At 42.7% G+C, this 25063-nt stretch overlaps 1 protein-coding gene across 1 annotated transcript in view; it reads right to left on the bottom strand.

Moving 5' to 3' along the window:
* PARP8 (poly(ADP-ribose) polymerase family member 8) overlaps positions 1 to 25063 on the bottom strand; it is a 91507-nt gene that overhangs the window by 40171 nt on the left and 26273 nt on the right. The window contains exons 3-6 of the mRNA XM_053448074.1: positions 11115 to 11152; positions 10111 to 10197; positions 8166 to 8236; positions 1639 to 1716 (exon numbers count right to left, since the gene is read on the bottom strand). Of these exons, the coding sequence (XP_053304049.1) occupies positions 1639 to 1716; positions 8166 to 8236; positions 10111 to 10197; positions 11115 to 11152 (274 nt within the window). The remainder of the gene's footprint in view (positions 1 to 1638; positions 1717 to 8165; positions 8237 to 10110; positions 10198 to 11114; positions 11153 to 25063) is intronic.

A 25063-nucleotide genomic window follows, 5' to 3' on the forward strand; every position in this document is an offset into this window, starting at 1 on the left:
ATATGTTATGTGAATGCAGATTAGGGAGGTTTGAATTGAATAATATTTAGAATTTGTCCCTTTGATAGGGACCGCAATTTCCCCACTAGTTTTGTTGCAGTGATACAATATAGATACTGTTGCATTAGCCATGGCAACTATTTTCCCATAGGTGTTTTCAGTTTAATGATTTAGTAAAAGTTAAGTTTGATTTTTGATATCCTTTGGGGGTCTTTTGTATGCTAGTTACGTCACCTGGTGCCACACATTTTACTAAAAGCTTTGATGATGACCTTTCAGCTTATATTATTAAGCAGTTCAGTATTCCTTTGTCTACAGTTTAATACTTATCTCAGAAATATATTGTTGCCTTAGAAAAAAATTGCTTTTTTTTCTCACCATCCCTTAATGTGAATTTTGACTAAAAAAAAAAAAAATACCAGTTATTGTATTATTATTTAAACTTTTTAATGTAGAACCCCTACATCATTTTACAATCTCTCTGTAGCTAGGATACCGTCTCCGCTCTTATAAAATAATATTTCTGCCTCAATAATTAATAGTTAAAACTTGACAGTGTACCATACAGTGGTTTATGTCCCTATATTAATAATTTAGACTTTTCAAGTGGATCGGCACGGGAATTCATTTTAAAGTGAATAAAGGTATGCGAAAGCATATGGAACATAAAGCTTTTATTCTAATTTTAAAAATACAAACTAAATAATGCATGTGGTGAGAAGTGCATAAGTTATTTAACCCTATGCAGCCTATACAATTTTTATTACAAAAAAATAATGTAGAATAAGCCAACGCAAGGACATATAAATGTGAAATGGGTACCAGAAAAAAAATCATTATATTGTAATGATTTGACATTGTCTTCTGCAAACGCTCTTTAAAAAAAACAGTATCCAGAGTCTGGTGAAACATAAGCATTAGTGGCCAGAGAATAGGCGTGATGGGCCAGGTCTACCTGTCTTCCCCTGCACCCCCGACAATATGGCACCCTATGCGCATGTAAAGTCTTATAATTCCAGCTATGATTCGAGAATGCAAAACATATTTAACTATTAAACCCTTTTGCTGTCTAATTTACAATTGTGCAAATCTTATTTGTACAGCCCACTCCACTATCATTTGTCTAAATGTAAATATCATTCATTAAATATATATCAAAAGGAAAGGCATACAAGTCATACAGTCAAATGCCAACTGAAAGAAAATGGGACAAAGCACAAAAGAAGAAAAAAGTGTATTTTGCTGCATATCAGTTCACCAAATGTGTTTGTCAAGGATACAGATACAGCATCATTTTACGAGTCTGAACTAAAACATGAAAAACAAATAAAATGAAGACCCAGAGACATGTAAAGCGCAGCAGACGCTAACAGACATCTGCTGTCTGCATAGATCAGTGAGAAGCATTAAGAACTTTGCCATAAAGAATCCTACTGGAATCCATTCATATGAATTTTAAACCTGGATGACTTTGGGAAAGTAATTGAGCCATATGTGCAAAATTATATTTCAGAAAATGAATGAGCAAATATCATAAAGGTGTGAATTACAAACTCTTGTACATATGCAGACTTTCACGCCATGTGGTGGTAACGGCAGTGCAAACCTCTGTGTTGCACACAGAAATGCAATCCTCACCTGCCCTCCGTAATAAAATTCTTCAGAGTCATTGTCCCCTTCAGAATCTTCTTCCACTGCGCTGCTGTGTCTGGATTCCTGACAAACAGTAAGAAACAATCACTTCATTTTGTCTAAAATGTCACGCTTCAATCATTTTTGGTCAGTGTTTTCCAACTTAGCCCTAGAAGGCTGAAATCTTGCCGGTGTTTTCAAACACTTCTAATTGACGTTGGTCAATAAATAGATTATAACTATAGTGTTTTAGGTATGCTTGTCAAGATGCAAAGACAATGCAAAAAAAATAAAGACATGGCAGGGAGAGGCAAAGTGACTCCAATGGAACAAATACATATTTGTATAACCCTTTAACCATCATTGCCATTTGGGTCAAAGCACCATAGATCGCGTTGCCAATCAGGGCAAGTTTACAGCAGAAAAGGACATTCCCAAAGCTCCCATTCCCAAAGCCCTCTTCCTATTATGTTACAGCACATATACTTTTCTGGGACTGGTGTTCAGTAATTTACATACTAAAATACTTACACACACTAACATACTCACACAAACACACACCCCTTCCTTCGTTGGCTAAAGCGGGATCAGTCCACTGGCCATTGACAGCTCTACTGCACCCTTTGCAGTCTTCACACACTTTCTACACCTGAGCGCTGGGAAATTAGGTTATATCTGGCACAGACTCAGTGCCAATGAAATGGCTTTGCTGGGGCCATGCTTACCTCTATCGGTCAGTCTCTCCATGCATACTGTTGGACGTGGGACTGATTGATGGAGTTAGATAGAAGTCTGCCTCGAATGCCACCCCTCACTTAGTGACACTTCTACCCACAGTAGGGCAATCCCTGGTTGGACTAAAAGTCTCTCACTGCAACTCAGGGGTTAATGATACTGCAAGTTGCATGTTTAGTTCAACTAAAAGTCCAACCTGAGCATTTAGCACTGCCAACTGACTACACACTCAACAGAAACTTGACTTGCATCAACTTGACCGCATCACAGTTGAATTGAGTCTGGGATTTATTAACCTCCATGCTGACTACATGTCCTAAACCTGAGTTAGAACAGTTTTCCAACTTCCAAGATTCATGGTCAAAAACGATAGCAAACCACAAGACAAAAAAACACCGACTAGATTGTAAGCCCACAAGAGCAAGGTCCTCTTCTCCTTTGTACCAGTCTGTTATTGTGTGTGACTTTAAATGATTCCACCGATTGTAACACCCCGTATCCCTCAAGGCCAGTTCATAGTTCCTAGATATACCTAGAACACTAAAATCAACACTACATGAAGTTTGTTTTTTTATTATAGTTAGGAGCCTCATAAGTTGATAATGGTGCGGTTCCATATATGTGTTGGACTTTCCTGTCTGACTATGAAAAAATAGCAATGATTATCATTCTATGGTTTTATTGCCGTATTTGATTGGGAATTTTTTACATCCAGTAGAAATGAACAACCCATATAAAAGAATGTGTGATGACTGAGTATCGGACAAATGTAGAATACTGGAATCAGTTCTATCGTTAACATTTCATAAATATATGAGACAGATAGATGAATGTGCATTCACTGGACTGTTAATCAGCGAATTCTAACAACCTCCAGCTTTCATTAGCAGAACCTGCATAATGAAGCCATTAGATGAGAAGGCTACGAAAAGCATGCAACGGTACAAGCACAATTTTAATCAGTCAAATGCCAACTCGGCTATCTTTCTTGCAGCTCTATACTTAAGTTGAGACATAATGGGGCTATTCCCTACTGATAAAGCGTGCTAGCCGGAGTAATTAAAGCGCTCACTCATAGGATCCTATTCAGTATGCAGCCTTCACCTTCCTCGGGAAGATTTCAATTTCATTCGCATGAAATATTAAAAAGAATTGAGCTGGAATCTCCCCATGCAAGGACCAAATGCTTTAACACCATATTAGACAGTGATTTGCCACTTAAATATGCATGTCAGGCGGCGGCGGTGGTTTTAATAGGAAATACTGTATAAAAAAGGAATAAGAAAATTCACGCTATGAAAAGTAACCCTCGGATCAACAAGAACTCCCACTGAACTAACTTCCAAGTTACAAGCAAGCATGTTTATTTCAACCCACAATACCTCGACTCTTATGCACTTGAGTGCATGCGAGAAAAGTCAACTCACGTAAGTTTGCTCCCCGAAAAATACATTTGCACGCTGAACTTTCATGCCAAAACGATAAAAACATATTCTGAATTATGATACCTGAATTTAAAGGGGAACTCCCTTTTTTTTTTAGTATCGGATTAAAAATACATTTTCCAAAGAATTGTGCTATTTTTTAGTAGTTGCGTAGTATGATTTTTTTTTTAGACAGATTCATGTCTGTCATATGTTCTAGATCTGTAAACGCAATCTACTAGACACCCTGGCTCCTTATTTTACTCCCAGTGGTAAACAATAGAATGGCTCATTGTTAATAACCCAGATAGACACTCTGAGTACAGAGCGTCTATGGAGGAACAGACTTCAGTAGCATTGCCATAAAGAATTAGCTCAGTGTGGTGATTAAGCAGGGAAACTCACCCAAGTTTATTGTAACAAAATGGGATTAAACCAGGGTTTTTTTGTCAATTCCAGCCTACATTACTGTGTACAGCACTGGATTTAATACTCAAGTTGAAGAGGTTTTTTGTCCATGGGCCTTCCCTTTTAAGAAGGGATTTCAATTATGATATATCAATAAGAAAACCACCAATTGGGATGCTCGGGTATAATGAAATCATTACATTACTCATGCCCTGTTGTCCATATGGGACACTGGGTGTTAGAAATAGTTATAGGTAAATCATTTTGCTTTTGGTCTGTGTCGGCCGATGTCGGCCATGGCTAGTTTCCAAACCCTGCATAGCACTGGGGAGGCTTATATTTCACAAGGCTTGTTATTTGTGTTATATACCTCTGTGGCTTTCAAACGGCTAAAGGGTTTTGAAGGCGCTAAACAAATTTGCAGTCATGTTTGAGTAAGCATGAAAAAGCAATACAAATGGTAAAAGGAAGGAGGTGGGAATGGGTTGTTGATGACTTAGAGAAATGCCAACTAGATGAGTTTTACTGTAATCGATGTTTGATACATTTAAAAATGATGACAATACATAATTGATAGGCTTTTACAAATAGTCAACATAGTCCATGTTCATTGTTTATTTATGTGTTCAATTGGCTTTTTTTGTTCTCTGCCCTGGAAATGTCACATTTGCTCAGGTGTAGTGCTTCGGCAATACAAATTATCTTCTGTCTCTTGTGTTTCCAACGTAAAACAAAACATGAATGTAAAAAAATCCTACAGCGTCCGTACCAACAGGCATTTAATACACATGGCCCGAAAAAGCCTCACATTAATTCCTTTTTAAGAGAAATGATTATTATTATAGCCTTATGGACGGCTTGAAATTAAGTTTTAGGGGAAAACAGTACATGGTTATTTAAGGAGTAGGGTTAGATGGATTACTCGAAGCATCTATGTGTTTGAGTATATGTTGTGACAGTGTAAACCCCAGGGAGATGCTTATTTTGGCATTTGGGTACAGGTGCTATCCAGAATGTAAATATGGGTCCCTGGGGTGGAGCAATTGGAGAGCAGGGTGGGCCAATGCTCCGTTTCCCCATGCTGTGGAAATTCCATGCTGGGTTTTCCAGAAGGCAAGAAGTCCGCGGGATCCGGTCCGGGATTTCTATGAGGCCGGCATCAGGCACAGGTGCTGGGCATTAAAACCCCTGGAGCCTGATACTCAGGGAGACTGTTGGGGGAAGAGGAAGTTCCCTGAGCTCCCAGGGCAAGGAGAGGCCCTGCACAAGAAGACCATCCCTGAGCCAAGTTAGGCAATACCTGCCTGTACCTGAGTGTGCTGTCTGGGGGAGGTTTTCCAGAGCCTGGCATAGCTGGATCTGGCTGGGAGGTTGAGTTAGTGGGTGATTAGGCTGGTCAGTCTGGACCAGTATAGTTCAGTTAGAGAGGGCTCCAATTGGGAGCTAGGTTTTCTTTTTATGATTTGGTTTTTGGGGTTTAAGCGGTTAAAATAAACCTGTTCCTGACTCTGATTTTCCTAGAGGACTGTGCTTAGGACCCCTAAAAGTGACATGTATAGCCCTCATGCTATAGGGTTTGTCACAATGTGTATATGTGCCAAGACCCCTACCCATAGGTGTCCAGGGCATAACTTTATGTGTTAGCGAATGGCTTAGTATTAGGCTCTCTTTTAGCTGCATTGTCAACAGATTATAGTCACCCAACTTTGATTATGCTGGTTTTCAAAGTTAATTGTTTATGTTCTTGTCCAAGGGTCCATTTTTTTGGAAGGATTTAAGATTAGGGGCTTAATTTGTTCAGGTACTTTCAACCCTTAACTACAATTTCGAGATGGCTAGATGTTATCTCTTTGGTCATTACCAACTGAAAAAAAACATTTCCAACCCAGCACATTAGGGTTTTTATTGTAGCCAGGGCAATTTAAACTTGATTAAATATTCCCAGAGCTTCTGCGACGGGACCCATTTAAATGTTTTATTATTATAAGATGCACTTTTATAGACAGGATGTTAAATTAGGCATTTTTGATTTATGTTGAGGTTTACGTTATTAATAAAAGTTGTACTCGTGTTGCAGTTTTGAATAAATACTGTGGCTTATTCAAAATCCAGCTGACCCTCGTCTGCGTTTTTATTAGCGACCGTGAATTAATTTGCCCCATTAGGAAGCACACAGGTCAGCGGTTCGATGGGGATGACATAGATGGTCATCTGGACATTCACGATAAATCTTTAAAAATTATATTGTGAGCAGAAGAAAGATACTTGTGTCACACTTCAGTAGCTAAGAACGAGACCATAAAAACAGGAAAAAATGGTTAAAAGAGCAACAGTGGATTTCATGTAATTGTGAAGCTTGAAGACAGACATAACTGACCATGACTGCCTCACTTCTGTCTTTTAACACTCAAACTTTTTTTTCTTTAATAGATGGCACGCTACCTTAAAATGAATCAATCTGAATATCTTGTACGTTGATTTTTGACCCAATTAATTTTGTGTCCCAGCATGCTTTGCTACAATCGTACTATACAGGCTAATATCGAACAGCAAGTACTAGAGTTCTGAATTTAATACAAAGAAATCACTGGTTACTGAATTCAGGGCGCCTGTAACATCCGCACACTTAATGCATAGATATGTATGTGCAAACCTTCCTGTCTCTGAAGGTTTCCAGCGTGGTTTCTAAAAACAGATACATGTGTGGTTAACACGATGTGACGGGAAATCATTCTCTGCATGAGTGACGCCACAGTGACAGGCTCGCCTGCACACAAGCATGTACAAAGCATGTTCCCGGGCCTGCCGTGCTGCACCTGAGCATTTCATGGATAGTTTCAAATATTGTCACATTCCAAATTGGCTTGAAGCAGAAGTCTCTTTAAGCCAGTTTTTCTCTTTTGTTTTTTATTAATGAATTTGTATCCACTGATTTGTTGGAGACCTTGAACAGGCCGTCCTACACATGCTTACAAAGTAGGCCTCAATTCATAAAGGCGCATGTCCGGTGTGAAAAAAATATTGTGGGATCCCTCCTAGAAAATATGCAATTATGAACAATCTGCAGTGAGCGATCATTGGAAATGAAGGAAAGTAAATGTATGTTTTAGGAATGGACCATATATATATAAAAATAACACAATTGATAGAGGGTATTCAGTGGTGGATTTAAATACGATTTTGATTTAATAAATGGCATGGCGGCTGCTCTCTAACGTTACATTCCATTCACGCACCGTTCATCATGCTTACATGCTTATATTCATTTTGTAATAGCAGCTCGGTTTCCTTGTCATCAGTGGGATGAGGAAAGCACATGTGCAGGAAGTGTACTTAAATACACGGACAGAAGTGTCATTTTATAACTATTATTATTATTATTATCATTATTTATTGTTTTATCCTGCAGTGCCGTACAATAAAATAACTATAATAAAAAATAATGCATTCACTGATTAACAAGACTAGACTACCCCTTTAATGAAGAACTAAGGACATCAGTAAGATTGATGCAGAGGATATACTTTGGTACCCACACATATACCTACGTGAACAGCTTTATAACATTTAAGCTATAACCTGAAAGTAAAGCGGATCTGTCCTTCTATACGTTAAATTAATCCATCCAATGGATCCATACATATTAGAATAAGGAACACATACCTATTAAAAGGCCACTTTGTATGTGTAGATGTGTATCTTAACCTCCATTTCTTAGGGCCTACATGAATATTTTTCTCTATTATCATACCCCTGCCCTAGCTTCTATAACGAGTAGGGATATTGATTAGATAATGCTGGCTCTGCCACAGGCTGCCACCAGTCTCAGGTGTCATGAGGGGAACCTTTAAAATATATTCAGGCCAATTACATTGAGAAACCCCAAAAAAGGTAGTCATAATAATAATAATTAGTTTAAGCTGTTAGGGTGACAGTTTCTGTTTGAGATATGTTACCATACATTACCTCTCCATTCTCTTTCTGCAGTTTTGACTTTATGGATAAGCAGTTGCTGACATCGTTGGACTTTCTCAACTCTGGAAACAAAGTTTGCCAAAGGTTTAGACTTTTGGTATCTCAACAATTCAAGAGTTTCCGCAGTGCATTAAAAAAAAAAACAGAATTAAATTTAAAAAAAAACAACAACAGCATCTTTAGGTACAGAAATAATATTACTGTAGAACAAGCTTACACAATTAGATTATATTTGTGCAGAATAACAGAACTAATGTTCCTACTTATATTGTTTAAACAGTGCCCAGGAGGATGTCCTAGGTTTACTTAACCACAAGGACGTGCAGCACCCTCCCCACATCTAGAACACTTTATTTCACCCTTAGGCAAAACAACATGTTGAGAAGGAATAAATGTCAATGTCGTTTGTTTTTTTGTTCGGCATATTGCTTGCCTACTTTTTTTTAATGTTCTGATTTAATTCTGCAGGTTCGTGTTGCAAGTTACAAAAAGCAAAGTTTTATCTGAATGTGATACATTTTACTGAGCCAACATAGAAATGTAGCGTCCCGTATGCTTTTAGGACCTCAGAGCTTTTAATAACATATGTTGGCTCAATAAAAGGTATCACCTTTGACTGAAGGCTCCAGCTTCTCTAATGCTACTATTTCTATTTGCTTAATTAATTAATAAAAAAGAAGATGTCACAGATTTACAATCAACCGCCAAGATCCAGCAGGGTAGGAGCTGCAAGTAGCTAAACAAAATGACAAGAGGACTGTAGTTAGTTTAACTTGCAATTCCCACTAAAAGTAAATCATATAAGAAATAATGCAAACATTAAAAGCACACTGGAGCCATCATGTGCACATCAAATATAAATGTGTGGTCCCTTTAAATTTTCACGGTGTCCCCTTTGCAAATCCATTGGAGGATTCTACAGAGCTGCAGCTTCTACCCCAGGTACATTTTTTTCTCTTCGTTTCTGGAGAAAATATATTAAAGTACTAATAAAGTACTTTAATATGCATTCTTCTTTGGTAAGGCTGTTAGAGACAGTAAACTGTCTCTTTAAAGAAAGCAACAACAAACCTAACGTAACTTACATTTGCAAATGGAATATTTTGGAGATATGTACAGTAGGTTTTCACTAATGAAAGATTTCTAGCATGAAGCCAGGCAAGTAAATGCTGCTAACTGGGAAAAACTCTCTTTCCTTAAAATTGTTACATTTGTAGCCAGCTGTTCAATTAAATCACTTTGATGTGGTAAGTTCAATTGAACCTTGGTACAATTGCCAGAAATTACCATGGGGTAACTGATTCAAACACCGTGGGAACGCACTGGGAAAATGCAGTTTAAAATGCTGGTTTATAGTGTAATGACTTAGAAAGGGTTGAATTGTCGGTGTTAAACTGTTTTTAGACTCCTCTTTATATGTGCTATGTGTTTGTTTAACCTTTGTCTAGAAATTCTTACATCAATTTAAGATGTGCTAGAATTCTGAGTAACATTGCGTCATTTACTGTAGGTGAGGTCGTTTCATACTGATCAATATGTAGCCTAAGTTGCAATCTTGAGGGCAAAACCAATTAACTTATAGACATCTCTCATGGGTCCCTTCACCAAGAAGTTGTCGGGTCAGATAAGGTTTAACTCAACGTTAGTCGCATGCCCTCACATGCTAACACTAATAAATGACTTGATTGCAAGTGCATGTAACTGTAAATGTTGAGTTTCAAACCTACAAGTTGAATCACAATGTGGATGTCCTTGCATGAATAAATAATTACAAATTAAAAAAAAAAACACATAAGAAAATTATATTTTTCATACACCAGTCTGATATCCACAGGACCCCTATTAACATTTCACTAAAAGAACACTAACAGATACTATTTCCTTGAAAGGAAATCAAATTGACAGTGATATTATTTATCTTGTATTCTCAACTTACCATTAATTCTATGAAAAATGACAGGGATTGGTTCTGTTGTTACTAACACATCTTCTTCATTTTCAGAACTTGATACATAAGTGTTATCTGTAGACATGGATTTCAAATTTCCGTTAGACAATTATAAGGATTTCTGAAAATAAAATCTTATAAATGTAAATACTTGGTGGCCCAATTGATGGTAATTCCTTAAACATTCCTTAAACATATGATGCACCAGCCTTATTGCCCTTTAATAAGTTTGAAATCCCACAGATATGGGCACAAGGATGGAAAAGCCTTACTAAATGACTGTATTACCGTAAATAAGATTACCGATGCATACATGTCTTCTACCATACCCCAGACACTTACGACTGATTCAGCTCATGTAGCTTTTAATAACCCTTGAAGATGGACACTTCTATACCATTAGAAAGCATGGACCCTAAGGAAGCCAATGAGCATACTGGGAACATTTATAAATGTTAACCCTTATGTAATAAACTAAACTGTTAACTAATAGTCATTCACAAAGATTCTATTTTAGAATCTTAACTTTGTCAGTTAAGGGTTAACTAAACTGATATAACTTGACATCACTTGTCACAACTCACTAAGAAACTCATATATGAATTAACATATGTCTCGCTTGTGATTTGACGCATGTGCTTGGAACTTTTTGCAACTTGAGTTCAAGCTACACAACTCATGCCTATATTTGCTAGAAAGGCACAAAACCGGCTTTTTCAAAGTATTATTTTACATGATCTTTTGGGAAATCTCGAAAATTCCAATGCACTTAAAAGAAAAAAGAAAAAAAAAAGAAATGAAAAACTCATATAAACTCAAGACCGGAGTATTTAGCCCCGGAGTCGCCATTTACTTTCCAGCCACTGGCCTCATGCGGGAACCAGCAGCCCACGAGTAAGTTGCCTTCTAGTAAATTTCACAGCATCTCAAAAGGACACACATCTTTTTATGTATTTTTTAACAAAAAAAATATATATAAAGTTTCACTGTACCTGGATAATCCTCAGAGACATGAACTGAATATGCAACACTGTAAAGTAGAAAAGAAAAACAATATATTATTTAGAAATTGATTTATTTCAGTCCAGCGTTCCACAATACTACTATTTCCTTATTTCTGAAATATAGTCCAGCAGTAAGGTTTCATGTATTTAAGCAGAATCAAATTTCCAAGGAAAATATCCTTGAAAAAACTACCATTTATGAGTTATTTTGGGTTCGTGAGGAATCTCCATCTCCAAAAGCAGTTTATATTGTATGTCATCGTCTCCTATACCATCAGTAGGGTAATGTGACGCTACGACAGCAAAATCATTTATACGAGTACATTGATTGATATGGCTGTCCTAAACCTTGTGCGATGTCATAACACTTCATCAGATGTACTGTCACAATATAGTCTGTCTCTCTCCGAATGTTCTGTACAATCGGTTCTCGATTTCAGATGTTCTGCCAAAACCGTGACTAAGGCTACAAACAGGTTTCATACGATCACATATAAATACACATATGACTAACAATATTCACAGTATATTCTACTCCATATTCCTACATAACCTCCAGACCTCTCCCACCTTCTAAATTAGGAAACATACCGTTAATTTTTCAATTAACATACACTTAAACCAACTGTCTCTCCTGGTATATATTCCATATTTTATGTTTTGGGCATATCCCTCAGTTCCTCGAGACCAGTGGTTCTTGGAGAGTTTTATTCCGCAGCTGGCAATGTGGCGTCTTCTGGTGGCCACCTCGGTGGTCATAGCCCTATTCTGATTACAAGCACACACATCTTGCCATGTGATAGGCTAGCGTTATCCAGGGATGCCACAAACTGCCACAGTGAGACTGGTGGCCACTTAAGGCTGGTCTGGTGGCAGTGCTTGAGACACGTAAAAAAAACGTACACTATAACATTGGAAGATTCACATTTGTGTAGAACAATTGCGCACGTTTTTGGCACTATATAAAACAGATAGTAATAACTTCTGCATTCTGAAAACATAATAAAAGCACACAACAACTGACAAATAGTACAATGGTCTTTGTGTTTCTCCATAATCAGATCGGTTAGTATATTCTGTTTAAAGGACAGTAAATTTGTAAATGAATAAATAAATATTGTTAATAATATGATTTATATAATATTTGTGTTATATAGAGTAGAAGGTTAAGCACACAGGATCGTGTAGGTGGGAAGGATAAATACGGCTTCAGACAGCTGCACAATTTGAATAAGATTGTGGTTTATTTACCCCCTTCTCATATAAGCATTTGTGGCTTAAAAAAGTCTCATTTTGCATGGTTGGTCAAAAGTAAAACAACAGTTTTACTTTTGCTGTATAGATATATATATATATATATCATATTTTTGAAACTTTAACTTTAGCTCAATAACGGTTTTAACATTTTTTTAAAGCTAAATTAACGGTAAAACACCCACGTACCTACAAAGTAAAATACACTGTTGGGTGTAATTGATTGATAACCAGTGTCAGGCCCTAGAGCCAATTTTACTCTTATGTCCTTGAGCTAATTTTACTAGCAATTGACCACGATTACCCCTTTAGGCTAAAAAAAAATGACTGGTTGTAAGTACCGTGCATTGTTGCAAATGTCAGGTAATCAAAATCATACGGAACAGATAGTGATTTTGAAACAAAGGCAATTTCTAGTATGTTAAGTTTCGCTATGAGCAGAAACAAAAGTCAGGGTCAGACTTTAAGGTTGGAATATATTTGTCCTGACCCGTATTTAGTCCGGGACAATTAAATGTCAATTTTTCTAGAGCTAAAGCTGAAAAGGCAGTCAAGGTGAAAAATCTTTTTACCCTCAAGTTAAAGAGTTTATACCCCCTGTGGAGCCCTTTCAGTACTTTAAATGTGATCCATCATCTCTACTAAAAAGTACGCATTTTTTATGTTCTTTACAAAATTTCGTTGCACTTTACTGCAATATTTAAGAAACAGTAAAACACGGCATCAAAAAAAAACTGGCACCCTAATTACTATTAGACTTGGGCACCAGGGGGCTCTTCGTGTTCGTCTTCGTGCTCGTCTTCGGGGAAAAAAAAATCTTCGTATTCCGCGAATATTCGCCCGTTCCTGTCTTCTCTTCGGGCGAATATTCGCGGACATTCTTCGTGCTCGTTTAATCTTCGTTTTCCTCCTGGTTGCCTAGCAGGGGTTAATACGGGGTTAATAACACATCACAGCAGCAGCAGCTGCCGTGAAGGTACGTGTGTGCAGCTCTATTGGTCGTTTCGGCAGGGGGCTGGTCTGGCATCAACGAGTGAATTGCAGAACTGCAGAATGCACTTCATTCGTTGATGGCAGGCGAGCCCCCTGCCGAAACGACCAATAGAGTTGCACACACATACCGAGGTGTACTGTCCATAGATGTTTAATAAAAGAATAGGGAATATTTTACATTTTTAAATTGATTTTGGACCACTTTACATGCCTAACATTTGCTACCTATTTACAATGGCATACTTTGCAACAACCCAACTTACTTATTGGACAGGACTGGAAAATAGCAGGACTGTCCACCAAAATCTTGGGTGTGTTGGCAGGTATGCTGATGGAAAAATGTTGGACAAGAACTAAAAAATAGCTTAGGGTTAATGTACGGTTATGTTTAAGATTAGTAGCAGTGCACTGGTTTGGTTAAAGATGGATTATGTCTAAATAATAATAATTTAATTTTAATGTTTTTTTTAAAAAAAAATAGGGGTTTATTTAAATGTATTTTAAAGTTAGATTTATTATTTAGTACTTGATTATATTTATTAAATGTTTATAGTAGCGTTACCTACCGAGCTATACCTACCTATGTGTATTTGCATTTTGCATACCTAGTTTAGCTAAATTAGATGGGACAGGACTGGAAAAAAGCAGGACTGTCCCTGAAAAAGTTGGGTCTGTTGGCAGGTATGTGGATGGAAAAATGTTATAGGGTGAAGTGTGAGTTATAGTGTTAATGTAATGCTATTAGTGAGTGAAGGCCAGGGCAAATAACAAGGAAAAGGTCCTTGTGTTTTGTGCATTGTAAGTGTGTGTGTATGTGTGTTATGTGTGATGTCACTGTGTGTTATATGTGTTATATGTGTTATTGTGTGTGTTATGTTTGGTTGGTTGTGTATCAGAAGGAAAATAATGAAATGGAAAAGGAAATGGGAAAGGCAAATGAGTGGGCAATTGGCGACCCGCTCACCTGTTTCACCCCAGGGCAAAGCACCCAAACACTGTCAGTCTTAGACGTTTGGCAGCAGACTTCCAGAGCTCAGACACAAGGCCCTAGCGTAAGCTGGCCACTCCGGCGGAGGTAGCAGGCGTTGCCACACCGCAAACAGAGGCAGCCAGGGGGGAGAAACTGCCCTTACCATTAGGGACATTTTGGGCATGACTCTAGCCAGGAAGCGAACTGGCAGAGAAGAGATGCTGGCACCACCACCAGCAGCAGCATTGAAAAGGCGAATGAGTGGGCAATTGGCGACCCACTCACCTGTTTCACCCCAGGGCAAAGCACCCAAACACTGTCAGTCTTAGACGTTTGGCAGCAGACTTCCAGAACTCAGACACAAGGCCCTAGCGTAAGCTGGCCACTCCGGCGGAGGTAGCAGGCGTTGCCACACCGCAGACAGACGCAGCCAGGGGGGAGAAACTGCCCTTACAATTAGGGACATTTTGGGCATGACTCTAGCCAGGAAGCGAACTGGCAGAGAAGAGATGCTGGCACCACCACCAGCAGCAGCATTGAAAAGGCGAATGAGTGGGCAATTGGCGACCCACTCACCTGTTTCACCCCAGGGCAAAGCACCCAAACACTGTCAGTCTTAGACGTTTGGCAGCAGACTTCCAGAACTCAGACACAAGGCCCTAGCGTAAGCTGGCCACTCCGGCGGAGGTAGCAGGCGTTGCCACACCGCAGACAGAGGCAGCCAGGGGGGAGAAACTGCCCTTACAATTAGGGACATTTTGGGCATGACTCTAGCCAGGAAGCGAACTGGCAGAGAAGAGATGCTGGCACCACCACCAGCAGCAGCATTGAAAAGGCGAATGAGTGGGCAATTGGCGACCCACTCACCTGTTTCACCCCAGGGCAAAGCACCCAAACACTGTCAGTCTTAGACGTTTGGCAGCAGACTTCCAGAGCTCAGACACAAGGCCCTAGCGTAAGCTGGCCACTCCGGCGGAGGTAGCAGGCGTTGCCACACCGCAGACAGAGGCAGCCAGGGGGGAGAAACTGCCCTTACAATTAGGGACATTTTGGGCATGACTCTAGCCAGGAAGCGAACTGGCAGAGAAGAGATGCTGGCACCACCACCAGCAGCAGCATTGAAAAGGCGAATGAGTGGGCAATTGGCGACCCGCTCACCTGTTTCACCCCAGGGCAAAGCACCCAAACACTGTCAGTCTTAGACGTTTGGCAGCAGACTTCCAGAGCTCAGACACAAGGCCCTAGCGTAAGCTGGCCACTCCGGCGGAGGTAGCAGGCGTTGCCACACCGCAAACAGAGGCAGCCAGGGGGGAGAAACTGCCCTTACCATTAGGGACATTTTGGGCATGACTCTAGCCAGGAAGCGAACTGGCAGAGAAGAGATGCTGGCACCACCACCAGCAGCAGCATTGAAAAATGGGAAAGGCGAATGAGTGGGCAATTGGCGACCCACTCACCTGTTTCACCCCAGGGCAAAGCACCCAAACACTGTCAGTCTTAGACGTTTGGCAGCAGACTTCCAGAACTCAGACACAAGGCCCTAGCGTAAGCTGGCCACTCCGGCGGAGGTAGCAGGCGTTGCCACACCGCAGACAGAGGCAGCCAGGGGGGAGAAACTGCCCTTACAATTAGGGACATTTTGGGCATGACTCTAGCCAGGAAGCGAACTGGCAGAGAAGAGATGCTGGCACCACCACCAGCAGCAGCATTGAAAAGGCGAATGAGTGGGCAATTGGCGACCCACTCACCTGTTTCACCCCAGGGCAAAGCACCCAAACACTGTCAGTCTTAGACGTTTGGCAGCAGACTTCCAGAGCTCAGACACAAGGCCCTAGCGTAAGCTGGCCACTCCGGCGGAGGTAGCAGGCGTTGCCACACCGCAGACAGAGGCAGCCAGGGGGGAGAAACTGCCCTTACAATTAGGGACATTTTGGGCATGACTCTAGCCAGGAAGCGAACTGGCAGAGAAGAGATGCTGGCACCACCACCAGCAGCAGCATTGAAAAGGCGAATGAGTGGGCAATTGGCGACCCGCTCACCTGTTTCACCCCAGGGCAAAGCACCCAAACACTGTCAGTCTTAGACGTTTGGCAGCAGACTTCCAGAGCTCAGACACAAGGCCCTAGCGTAAGCTGGCCACTCCGGCGGAGGTAGCAGGCGTTGCCACACCGCAAACAGAGGCAGCCAGGGGGGAGAAACTGCCCTTACCATTAGGGACATTTTGGGCATGACTCTAGCCAGGAAGCGAACTGGCAGAGAAGAGATGCTGGCACCACCACCAGCAGCAGCATTGAAAAATGGGAAAGGCGAATGAGTGGGCAATTGGCGACCCACTCACCTGTTTCACCCCAGGGCAAAGCACCCAAACACTGTCAGTCTTAGACGTTTGGCAGCAGACTTCCAGAGCTCAGACACAAGGCCCTAGCGTAAGCTGGCCACTCCGGCGGAGGTAGCAGGCGTTGCCACACCGCAAACAGAGGCAGCCAGGGGGGAGAAACTGCCCTTACCATTAGGGACATTTGATTCATGACACTAGCCAGGAAGCGAACTGGCATCGAAGAGACACTGGCACCACCAGCAGCAGCAGCAGAATTGGGAAAGGCGAATGAGTGGGCAATTGGCGACCCACTCACCTGTTTCACCCCAGAGCAAAGCATCCAAACACTGTCAGTCCTTGGCGTTTGGGAGCGGACTTCCAGAGCTCAGACACAAGGCCCTAGCGTAAGCTGGCTACATTGGCGGAGGTAGCAGGCGTTGCCACACCGCAGCAAGTGCAACCAGGGGGGAGAAACTGCCCTTACCATAAGGGACAATTAAGGCATGACACTAGCCAGGAAGCGAACTGGCAGAGAAGAGATGCTGGCACCACCAGCAGCAGCAGCAGCAGCATTGGAAAAGGCAAATGAGTGGGCAATTGACGACCCGCTCACCTGTTTCACCCCAGGGCAAAGCATCCAAAGACTGTCAGTCCTTGGCGTTTGGGAGCGGACTTCCAGAACTCAGACACAAGGCCCTAGCGTAAGCTGGCTACATTGGCGGAGGTAGCAGGCATTGCCACACCGCAGCAAGTGCAACCAGGGGGGAGAAACTGCCCTTACCATAAGGGACATTTGAGGCATGACACTAGCCAGGAAGCGAACTGGCAGAGAAGAGACACTGGCACCACCACCAGCAGCAGCAGCAGCAGCATTGGAAAAGGCGAATGAGTGGGCAATTGACGACCCGCTCACCTGTTTCACCCCAGGGCAAAGCATCCAAAGACTGTCAGTCCTTGGCGTTTGGGAGCGGACTTACAGAGCTCAGACACTAGGCCCTAGCGTAAATTGGCTACACCAGCGGAGGTAGCAGGCATTGCCACACCGCAGCAAGTGCAACCAGGGGGGAGAAACTGCCCTTACCATAAGGGACATTTGAGGCATGACACTAGCCAGGAAGCGAACTGGCAGAGAAGAGACACTGGCACCACCACCAGCAGCAGCAGCAGCAGCATTGGAAAAGGCGAATGAGTGGGCAATTGACGACCCGCTCACCTGTTTCACCCCAGGGCAAAGCATCCAAAGACTGTCAGTCCTTGGCGTTTGGGAGCGGACTTACAGAGCTCAGACACTAGGCCCTAGCGTAAATTGGCTACACCAGCGGAGGTAGCAGGCATTGCCACACCGCAGCAAGTGCAACCAGGGGGGAGAAACTGCCCTTACCATAAGGGACATTTGAGGCATGACACTAGCCAGGAAGCGAACTGGCAGAGAAGAGACACTGGCACCACCACCAGCAGCAGCAGCAGCAGCATTGGAAAAGGCGAATGAGTGGGCAATTGACGACCCGCTCACCTGTTTCACCCCAGGGCAAAGCATCCAAAGACTGTCAGTCCTTGGCGTTTGGGAGCGGACTTCCAGAACTCAGACACAAGGCCCTAGCGTAAGCTGGCTACATTGGCGGAGGTAGCAGGCGTTGCCACACCGCAGCAAGTGCAACCAGGGGGGAGAAACTACCCTCTCCATTAGGGACATTTAAGGCATGACACTAGCCAGGAAGCGAACTGGCAAAGAGAGACACTGGCACCACCACCAGCAGCAGCAGCATTGGGAAAGGCGAATGAGTGGGCAATTGACGACCCGCTCACCTGTTTCACCCCAGGGCAAAGCATCCAAAGACTGTCAGTCCTTGGCGTTTGGGAGCGGACTTCCAGAACTCAGACACAAGGCCCTAGCGTAAGCTGGCTACATTGGCGGAGGTAGCAGGCGTTGCCACACCGCAGCAAGTGCAACCAGGGGGGAGAAACTACCCTCTCCATTAGGGACATTTAAGGCATGACACTAGCCAGGAAGCGAACTGGCAGAGAAGAGAGACACTGGCACCACCACCAGCAGCAGCAGCATTGGGAAAGGCGAATGAGTGGGCAATTGACGACCCGCTCACCTGTTTCACCCCAGGGCAAAGCATCCAAGCACTGTCAGTCCTTGGCGTTTGGGAGCAGACCTACAGAACTCAGACACAAGGCCCTAGCATAAGCTGGCTACACCGGCGGAGGTAGCAGGCGTTGCCACACCGCAGCAAGTGCAACCAGGGGGGAGAAACTACCCTTACCATCAGGGACATTCGAGGCATGACACTAGCCAGGAAGCGAACTGGCATTGAAGAGAGACACTGGCACCACCACCAGCAGCAGCAGAATTGGGAAAGGCGAATGAGTGGGCAATTGACGACCCGCTCACCTGTTTCACCCCAGGGCAAAGCATCCAAGCACTGTCAGTCCTTGGCGTTTGGGAGCAGACCTACAGAACTCAGACACAAGGCCCTAGCGTAAGCTGGCTACACCGGCGGAGGTAGCAGGCGTTGCCACACCGCAGCAAGTGCAACCAGGGGGGAGAAACTACCCTTACCATCAGGGACATTCGAGGCATGACACTAGCCAGGAAGCGAACTGGCATTGAAGAGAGACACTGGCACCACCACCAGCAGCAGCAGAATTGGGAAAGGCGAATGAGTGGGCAATTGACGACCCGCTCACCTGTTTCACCCCAGGGCAAAGCATCCAAGCACTGTCAGTCCTTGGCGTTTGGGAGCAGACCTACAGAACTCAGACACAAGGCCCTAGCGTAAGCTGGCTACACCGGCGGAGGTAGCAGGCGTTGCCACACCGCAGCAAGTGCAACCAGGGGGGAGAAACTACCCTTTCCATTAGGGACATCTGAGGCATGATTTCAGCCAGGAAGCGAACTGGCAAAAGATACTGGCACCACCACCAGCAGCAGCGTTGGAAACGGAAAAAGGTGAATGAGTGGGCAATTGACGACCCACTCACCTGTTTCACCCCAGGGCAAAGCATCCAAAGACTGTCAGTCCTAGGCGTTTGGGAGCGGACTTACAGAGCTCAGACACTAGGCCCTAGCGTAAATTGGCTACACCAGCGGAGGTAGCAGGCATTGCCACACCGCAGCAAGTGCAACCAGGGGGAGAAACTACCTTAAACATTAGAGAGAAAAAATTTAACTTTCCAAGCTAAGAGCTGGGTAACCCAATTTGGGCAGATTGAATTTAAGAAAGGCAATCTGCTCCATGAGATGAGGTGCCATGCGTGAGCGCTGTGGACTCAGTATGTTTCCAGTCATAGAAAACACGCGCTCACTTTGAACAGTGGTTGGCGGACATGATAGAAGCTGCTGCGCAACCCATGAGAGTGCAGGCCACACACTCTTCTTTTCATCCCAGTAGCTAAGAGGATCAACATTAGGAGCAGAAGGAACTTCACAGAGGTAAAGTTTGACCATTTCAGCAGCACTACTCTCCTTTCTGCTGCTAGCTCTGTCAGATGGTCCAACTATACTGCCAAGTGCCTCTTCCCAAAACGCAGCTGCTCCACTCAGCTGTGTTGTGCTGCTTGTGGCACTGCTGCTGATGCTGCTGCTAGGGGTAGCAGACCACATCATCTCTTCCTCCTCCTGCACCTCACCCTCCTCGGACAGCATTCCCATTTTACGCTGCCAGTCACGCACCTTGTTGACCAATTGCTCCCGGTAGCTACTGAGAACATTGAATTTCAAAGCTAGCTTTCCCTTAATTCTTGGATCACAAAGGCACGCTAGCATCATTTCGGGACTCTCTTCCATTCGCTTGCGAAGGTGTACTTTTAGCAGATCCTTCAGCTTCCTGACTATGGCTGCTACGTCAGGATGTAGAGTGCCACCTTGAACAGCCTCACGGTTTCCAAGGAACACATCCATCTTGCTGCCTAGATGGGAGAACACTGGGATTACCTGGGCCAGACTGGCAGTGTTTGAGCTTAAATTTTCTGTGGCATCCCTGAATGGTTTAAGGACTGCCACTAGCTGGGCGATCACTGTCCAATCCTCCCTATTCAATGGAGAGGTAATCCCAATATTGTGCTCTGAGGCAAGATTATGGATTGCCCTCTGCTGCTCCAAAATCCTCTCTAGCATGTCTAACGTGGAGTTCCACCGTGTACTGACATCCTGACGTAGGCAGTGTACGGGAAGACCTGACCTCTCTTGCTCTTCCCTCAAAAGTTGGCTAGCCTTAACACTATGGTGAAAGTGCCCAGCGATCTTTCTGCAGCGGGACAGAACTACTGCTGCCACATTAGTTCCTTCTGACATTGCTGCCTTCACTACAAGATGGATGATGTGGGCTGCACAGCGCACACCAACAATATGACCATCTCGCAGCGCTTTCACCATATTGGCACCTCCGTCAGTTACCACAAAACCAACTTCAACATTGGTGCCCGCCTCTGCTCCCACCCAAAGGCTAAACATTTTCCTAATCGCATGCAGAATATTTTGGGAAGTGTGCTTTTCATCCATCACTTCTGCATGGAGAAGGAATGATCGGTAGCCTGCTGCAGCAACTTCCTTAGACACACCGGGCTGCCACCAGTGTGCTGTCAAAGAAAGAAAGGCATGCTGGGCGCTAGGTGCACTCCACAAATCTGTAGTGAAATGAACACACTGACCAGCAGCCTTGGAAAGCTCCTCTTTCACTGCTGCAACACAGGACCGATACAGCGAGGGGACAATGTTCCTGCTGAAAGTGGAACGTGACGGAACTGTGTATTGTGGAGCCACAGCCGCCATCAATTGTTTGAAAGGCTCCCCTTCAATCATGGAGAAGGATGCCCCTCCAACAGCAATGAACTGACCAATAAGTCGCGTTACTTTATTGGCCTGCTGTTTGGGCATCGTTCTCTTGGAGTGGAATGCCCCAAATTCTTCCAGGGTGGGCTGGGCATGCAGTGCTCCAACCTGCCTTGGTCTCTGGCTGCCAGCACTAGTTGCTGCTGCTGCTGCTGCTATTGGCTCAGAAGAAGAAGCTGTTGGGGTTTTTCCACGGCCACCAGCTATGCTGCCTGCACTAAGTTTTACCTCTGCATCTTTCCCCAATAGCACAGCGTTGTGTTGAGTGCTGAGGTGATGCTTCATGCTAGCACTGGTAAAATGGCCAGACACTTTCCCTCTGCTTATTAGCTTCCCACAATGTTTGCACTTTCCATAGCGCCCTTCTTCAACATTTTCAAAGTGCTCCCAAATTGGGGCGCGCATAGCCTTGGAGTGTGCCTTGGGTGCTGCTCTTACTGCTCGGGGTGGATGAACAGAGGCAGAACTAGTGGTGGTGGGACTGGTGGTAACAGTACTGGCCATAGTGGGACTGCTAATTGCTTTAGATTTGCTAGGTTTTGCTGCTGCTGCTGGTGGTGGTGATGGTGATGATCGTAGCGGAGAAGGTGGAGGCTCAGGGGAAAATTGTGCACTAGTCATTTGGACACTGCTCCCTGAGGAATCTGATTCCTGACCACTCATCTCCTCTACTTCCTCTGGCTCATAGTCTAGCTCTTCATTAGCCAGATCGAATGGAATTCCTGCTAGGCTGGAGCTAAGACTGATATCGTCGTGAGACTCGTGACTAGTAGTAGTGCGAGCAGGAAGAATAGACTCTGCACTTGGCCTCTCAGTCTCAGGCTCCTCTGCTACCTCGCTAGGTGGAGTTCCACTATGTGTAGCCCTCTCTCTAACTGTCTTTACAAAAATTTTGTAAGGACTTGGTGGCTTGCTAGAGGTACTAGGAGGACATGGCGTGGCGGTACCAGTGGGAACAGTAGGCGCAGCACTAGTGGTGGTAGAGGCGGTAGAGGTGGGGGTGGTGGTGGTGGTGGTTTTCCCTACAAAGGAATGAGATCGCTTTGGTTTGGGACCCCTCTGAGTCTTGCTGCTAATTTGGCTCTGCTTGGTACCTTGCATGCTGCTGGTGGATGGGGAAGATGCTGCTTGGGGCAAAAGGCACTTCTTTTTAGTCACTGGGCTGGTACTACTTGTGCTACCCTTTAACTTTGAACGTGCTTCTGGTGCTTTAGGCTTTCCGTAAAAAACCATAGAGCTTGTGGGCCTAGCCGCACTACTACTGCCTGCTTTTGGTGCCTTTCCTTTACTTGATGATCCTTCAAGCAATGCTTCCCCAAATGATAAGCGAGAGCTTGGCCTACTTGGCCGACTAGACTGACGCAAAGGCTGCATCTTAGAACTGGTGGTGGTGCTGGTGGTGGTGCTGGTGGTGGTGGTGGTGGTGGTGGTAGATGGAGCTTGTCCCTCCTTAGTCCCAAAAGGAGGATCCATTTCAAATTTTGTGTTGTGTGTGTAGTGTAGTGTAGTGTAGTGTAGTGTAGTGTAGTGTTTAAAAAACTATAAAAATAAAATAAAAAAATAAAAATAAAAAAAAGGAAAAACGAATTAAAGACAAAAAAATTAGAGGAAGTTCTCTTCAGTGCTACTGCTTAAAAAGTAAAACTATGCACTACTGCACTGTGCTGTGTGCAATCTGCCAAAATCCTAAAGTTATTTAAATTATTAACTCAAGATTAACTATTTAATAACTAGCAGTATTTTATTTTTAATTTGAATTTACACGGGCCTAAGAGCTTAGCCTACTACTATGCTAGCCTAAAGCTATATTTCCTTACTATAAGTCTACCTCTAGGCAGACGCTCTCAAACCCACTAAGCTAAAGTGAGGTTAAATCAGATTCAGTATATGATTTATTAATTAATATTAAGTTATATAATATTAATAGATTAGAACTAATTTACTTATATATTATGTATTATAGATAGAAGAATATAGATTATGAATTAGAATTTAGAATTAGAATTACTTATATTATAGATTATGAATTAGAATATTATTATTTATAATATATTATAGATTAAGATTAAAGAAGATTAGAATTATTTTAGTACTACAGCTAGTAGCTTGAAGCTTTGCTTAGTACAGCTCGTCACAGTCAATTTTTCTTGAAAAGAATTAGAAATAAAATAAAATGTCACAGCAAAACAGTTATCTTCACTGCTTGCTGCACTCACTAGCCCAACAAGTTCACTTCACTGATGGACTGAGGTGAGCAAAACACTAAGGGTACTTTTAATAAAATTGAAATAAAATGTAAAATAAATGAGAAAATCTTTGCAAAACAGTTAACGTCACTGCTTGCTGATCAAAAAAAAACACAGCACTTATGCGGCTGCACTCACTAGCCCAACAAGTTCACTTCACTGATGGACTGAGGTGAGCAAAACAAATGAAATAAAATGAAAGATTAATTAAGAAAAATTGACTTGGTCTCTTACTGTTGCTAAAACAAAGCACAAACTATAGAGCTGCAGCACCAGTACTAATAAGATTAGCTGAACTATACGCTAGTAGTAATTAATTAATATTATTACTTTTATTTATAGCTAATTTAATTAACTATTAAGATAAGAAAGAATTAGAGAATTATTGATATTACTGATTTTAGATTAGACACTAGTAGATGTTCTGAATGTCTACAGTACACTCTACACTAGTATACTATTACTAACTATAACTGACAAATATATATATTTTATAATGAATTCAATTATTAATTATATTAATTAATATTACTGATTTTAAATTAGACACTAGTAGATGAATGTCTACAGTACACTCTACACTAGTATACTATAGTATATATATATATATGACTGACAAATATATATATATATATAATATTATAATGAACTATTAAATTATAGATTCTATTAAATTGTAATTTATAAATTCTATTTAATTTATTTAAGCAGGACAGGCAATAGGCACTAGTGCCAGCCCAGGGCAAGGGCACCCCAGTGCCACTGAGGCACTGGGTGCACTGTCAACTCAACAGCACTTACACTAAAGTTGATGACAAATTAATTTTAAAAAAATTAAATTAATCAAATTATTATTATTAAATATATTAATTAAGTAGCACTGAAGTGAGGATGAAGTACACTGTGAGAAATGGCAGGCTAAGGCTTACCAGTCTCACACAGAACAGAACAATCTCTCTGTAACGCTCGGATGCAGCACAGCAGTGTTGCCAAAGCAGTCACAGCGAAAAATGAATGGATCTCTCAGGCAAGCTCTGGTCTTATAAAGGCGCCTTCAGAATTCAAAAAACAGCAGCACAGGCATTGGACGAGACCCTTAGCGTTACGTCACAAGAGTGAGCTGATTGGACAGACGAGGATCAGCTCACTCCTGTTTGAAATTTTGGCGGTTGCGCGGCAAAAACGAAGACGATCACGAAGAATCTTCGATTCTTCGTGATTGTGAGTCTTCGTCTTCGCCTACGGTTTGCCGGCACTGTATTCTGTTCTACGTTCCTTCGGAACGAACAAAAAAACGGCCTCTTCGTGCTCGTTTTCATG

The sequence above is a fragment of the Spea bombifrons genome, chromosome 1 (genome assembly GCF_027358695.1).
Source record: "Spea bombifrons isolate aSpeBom1 chromosome 1, aSpeBom1.2.pri, whole genome shotgun sequence".
Taxonomy (NCBI): Eukaryota; Metazoa; Chordata; class Amphibia; order Anura; family Pelobatidae; genus Spea; species Spea bombifrons.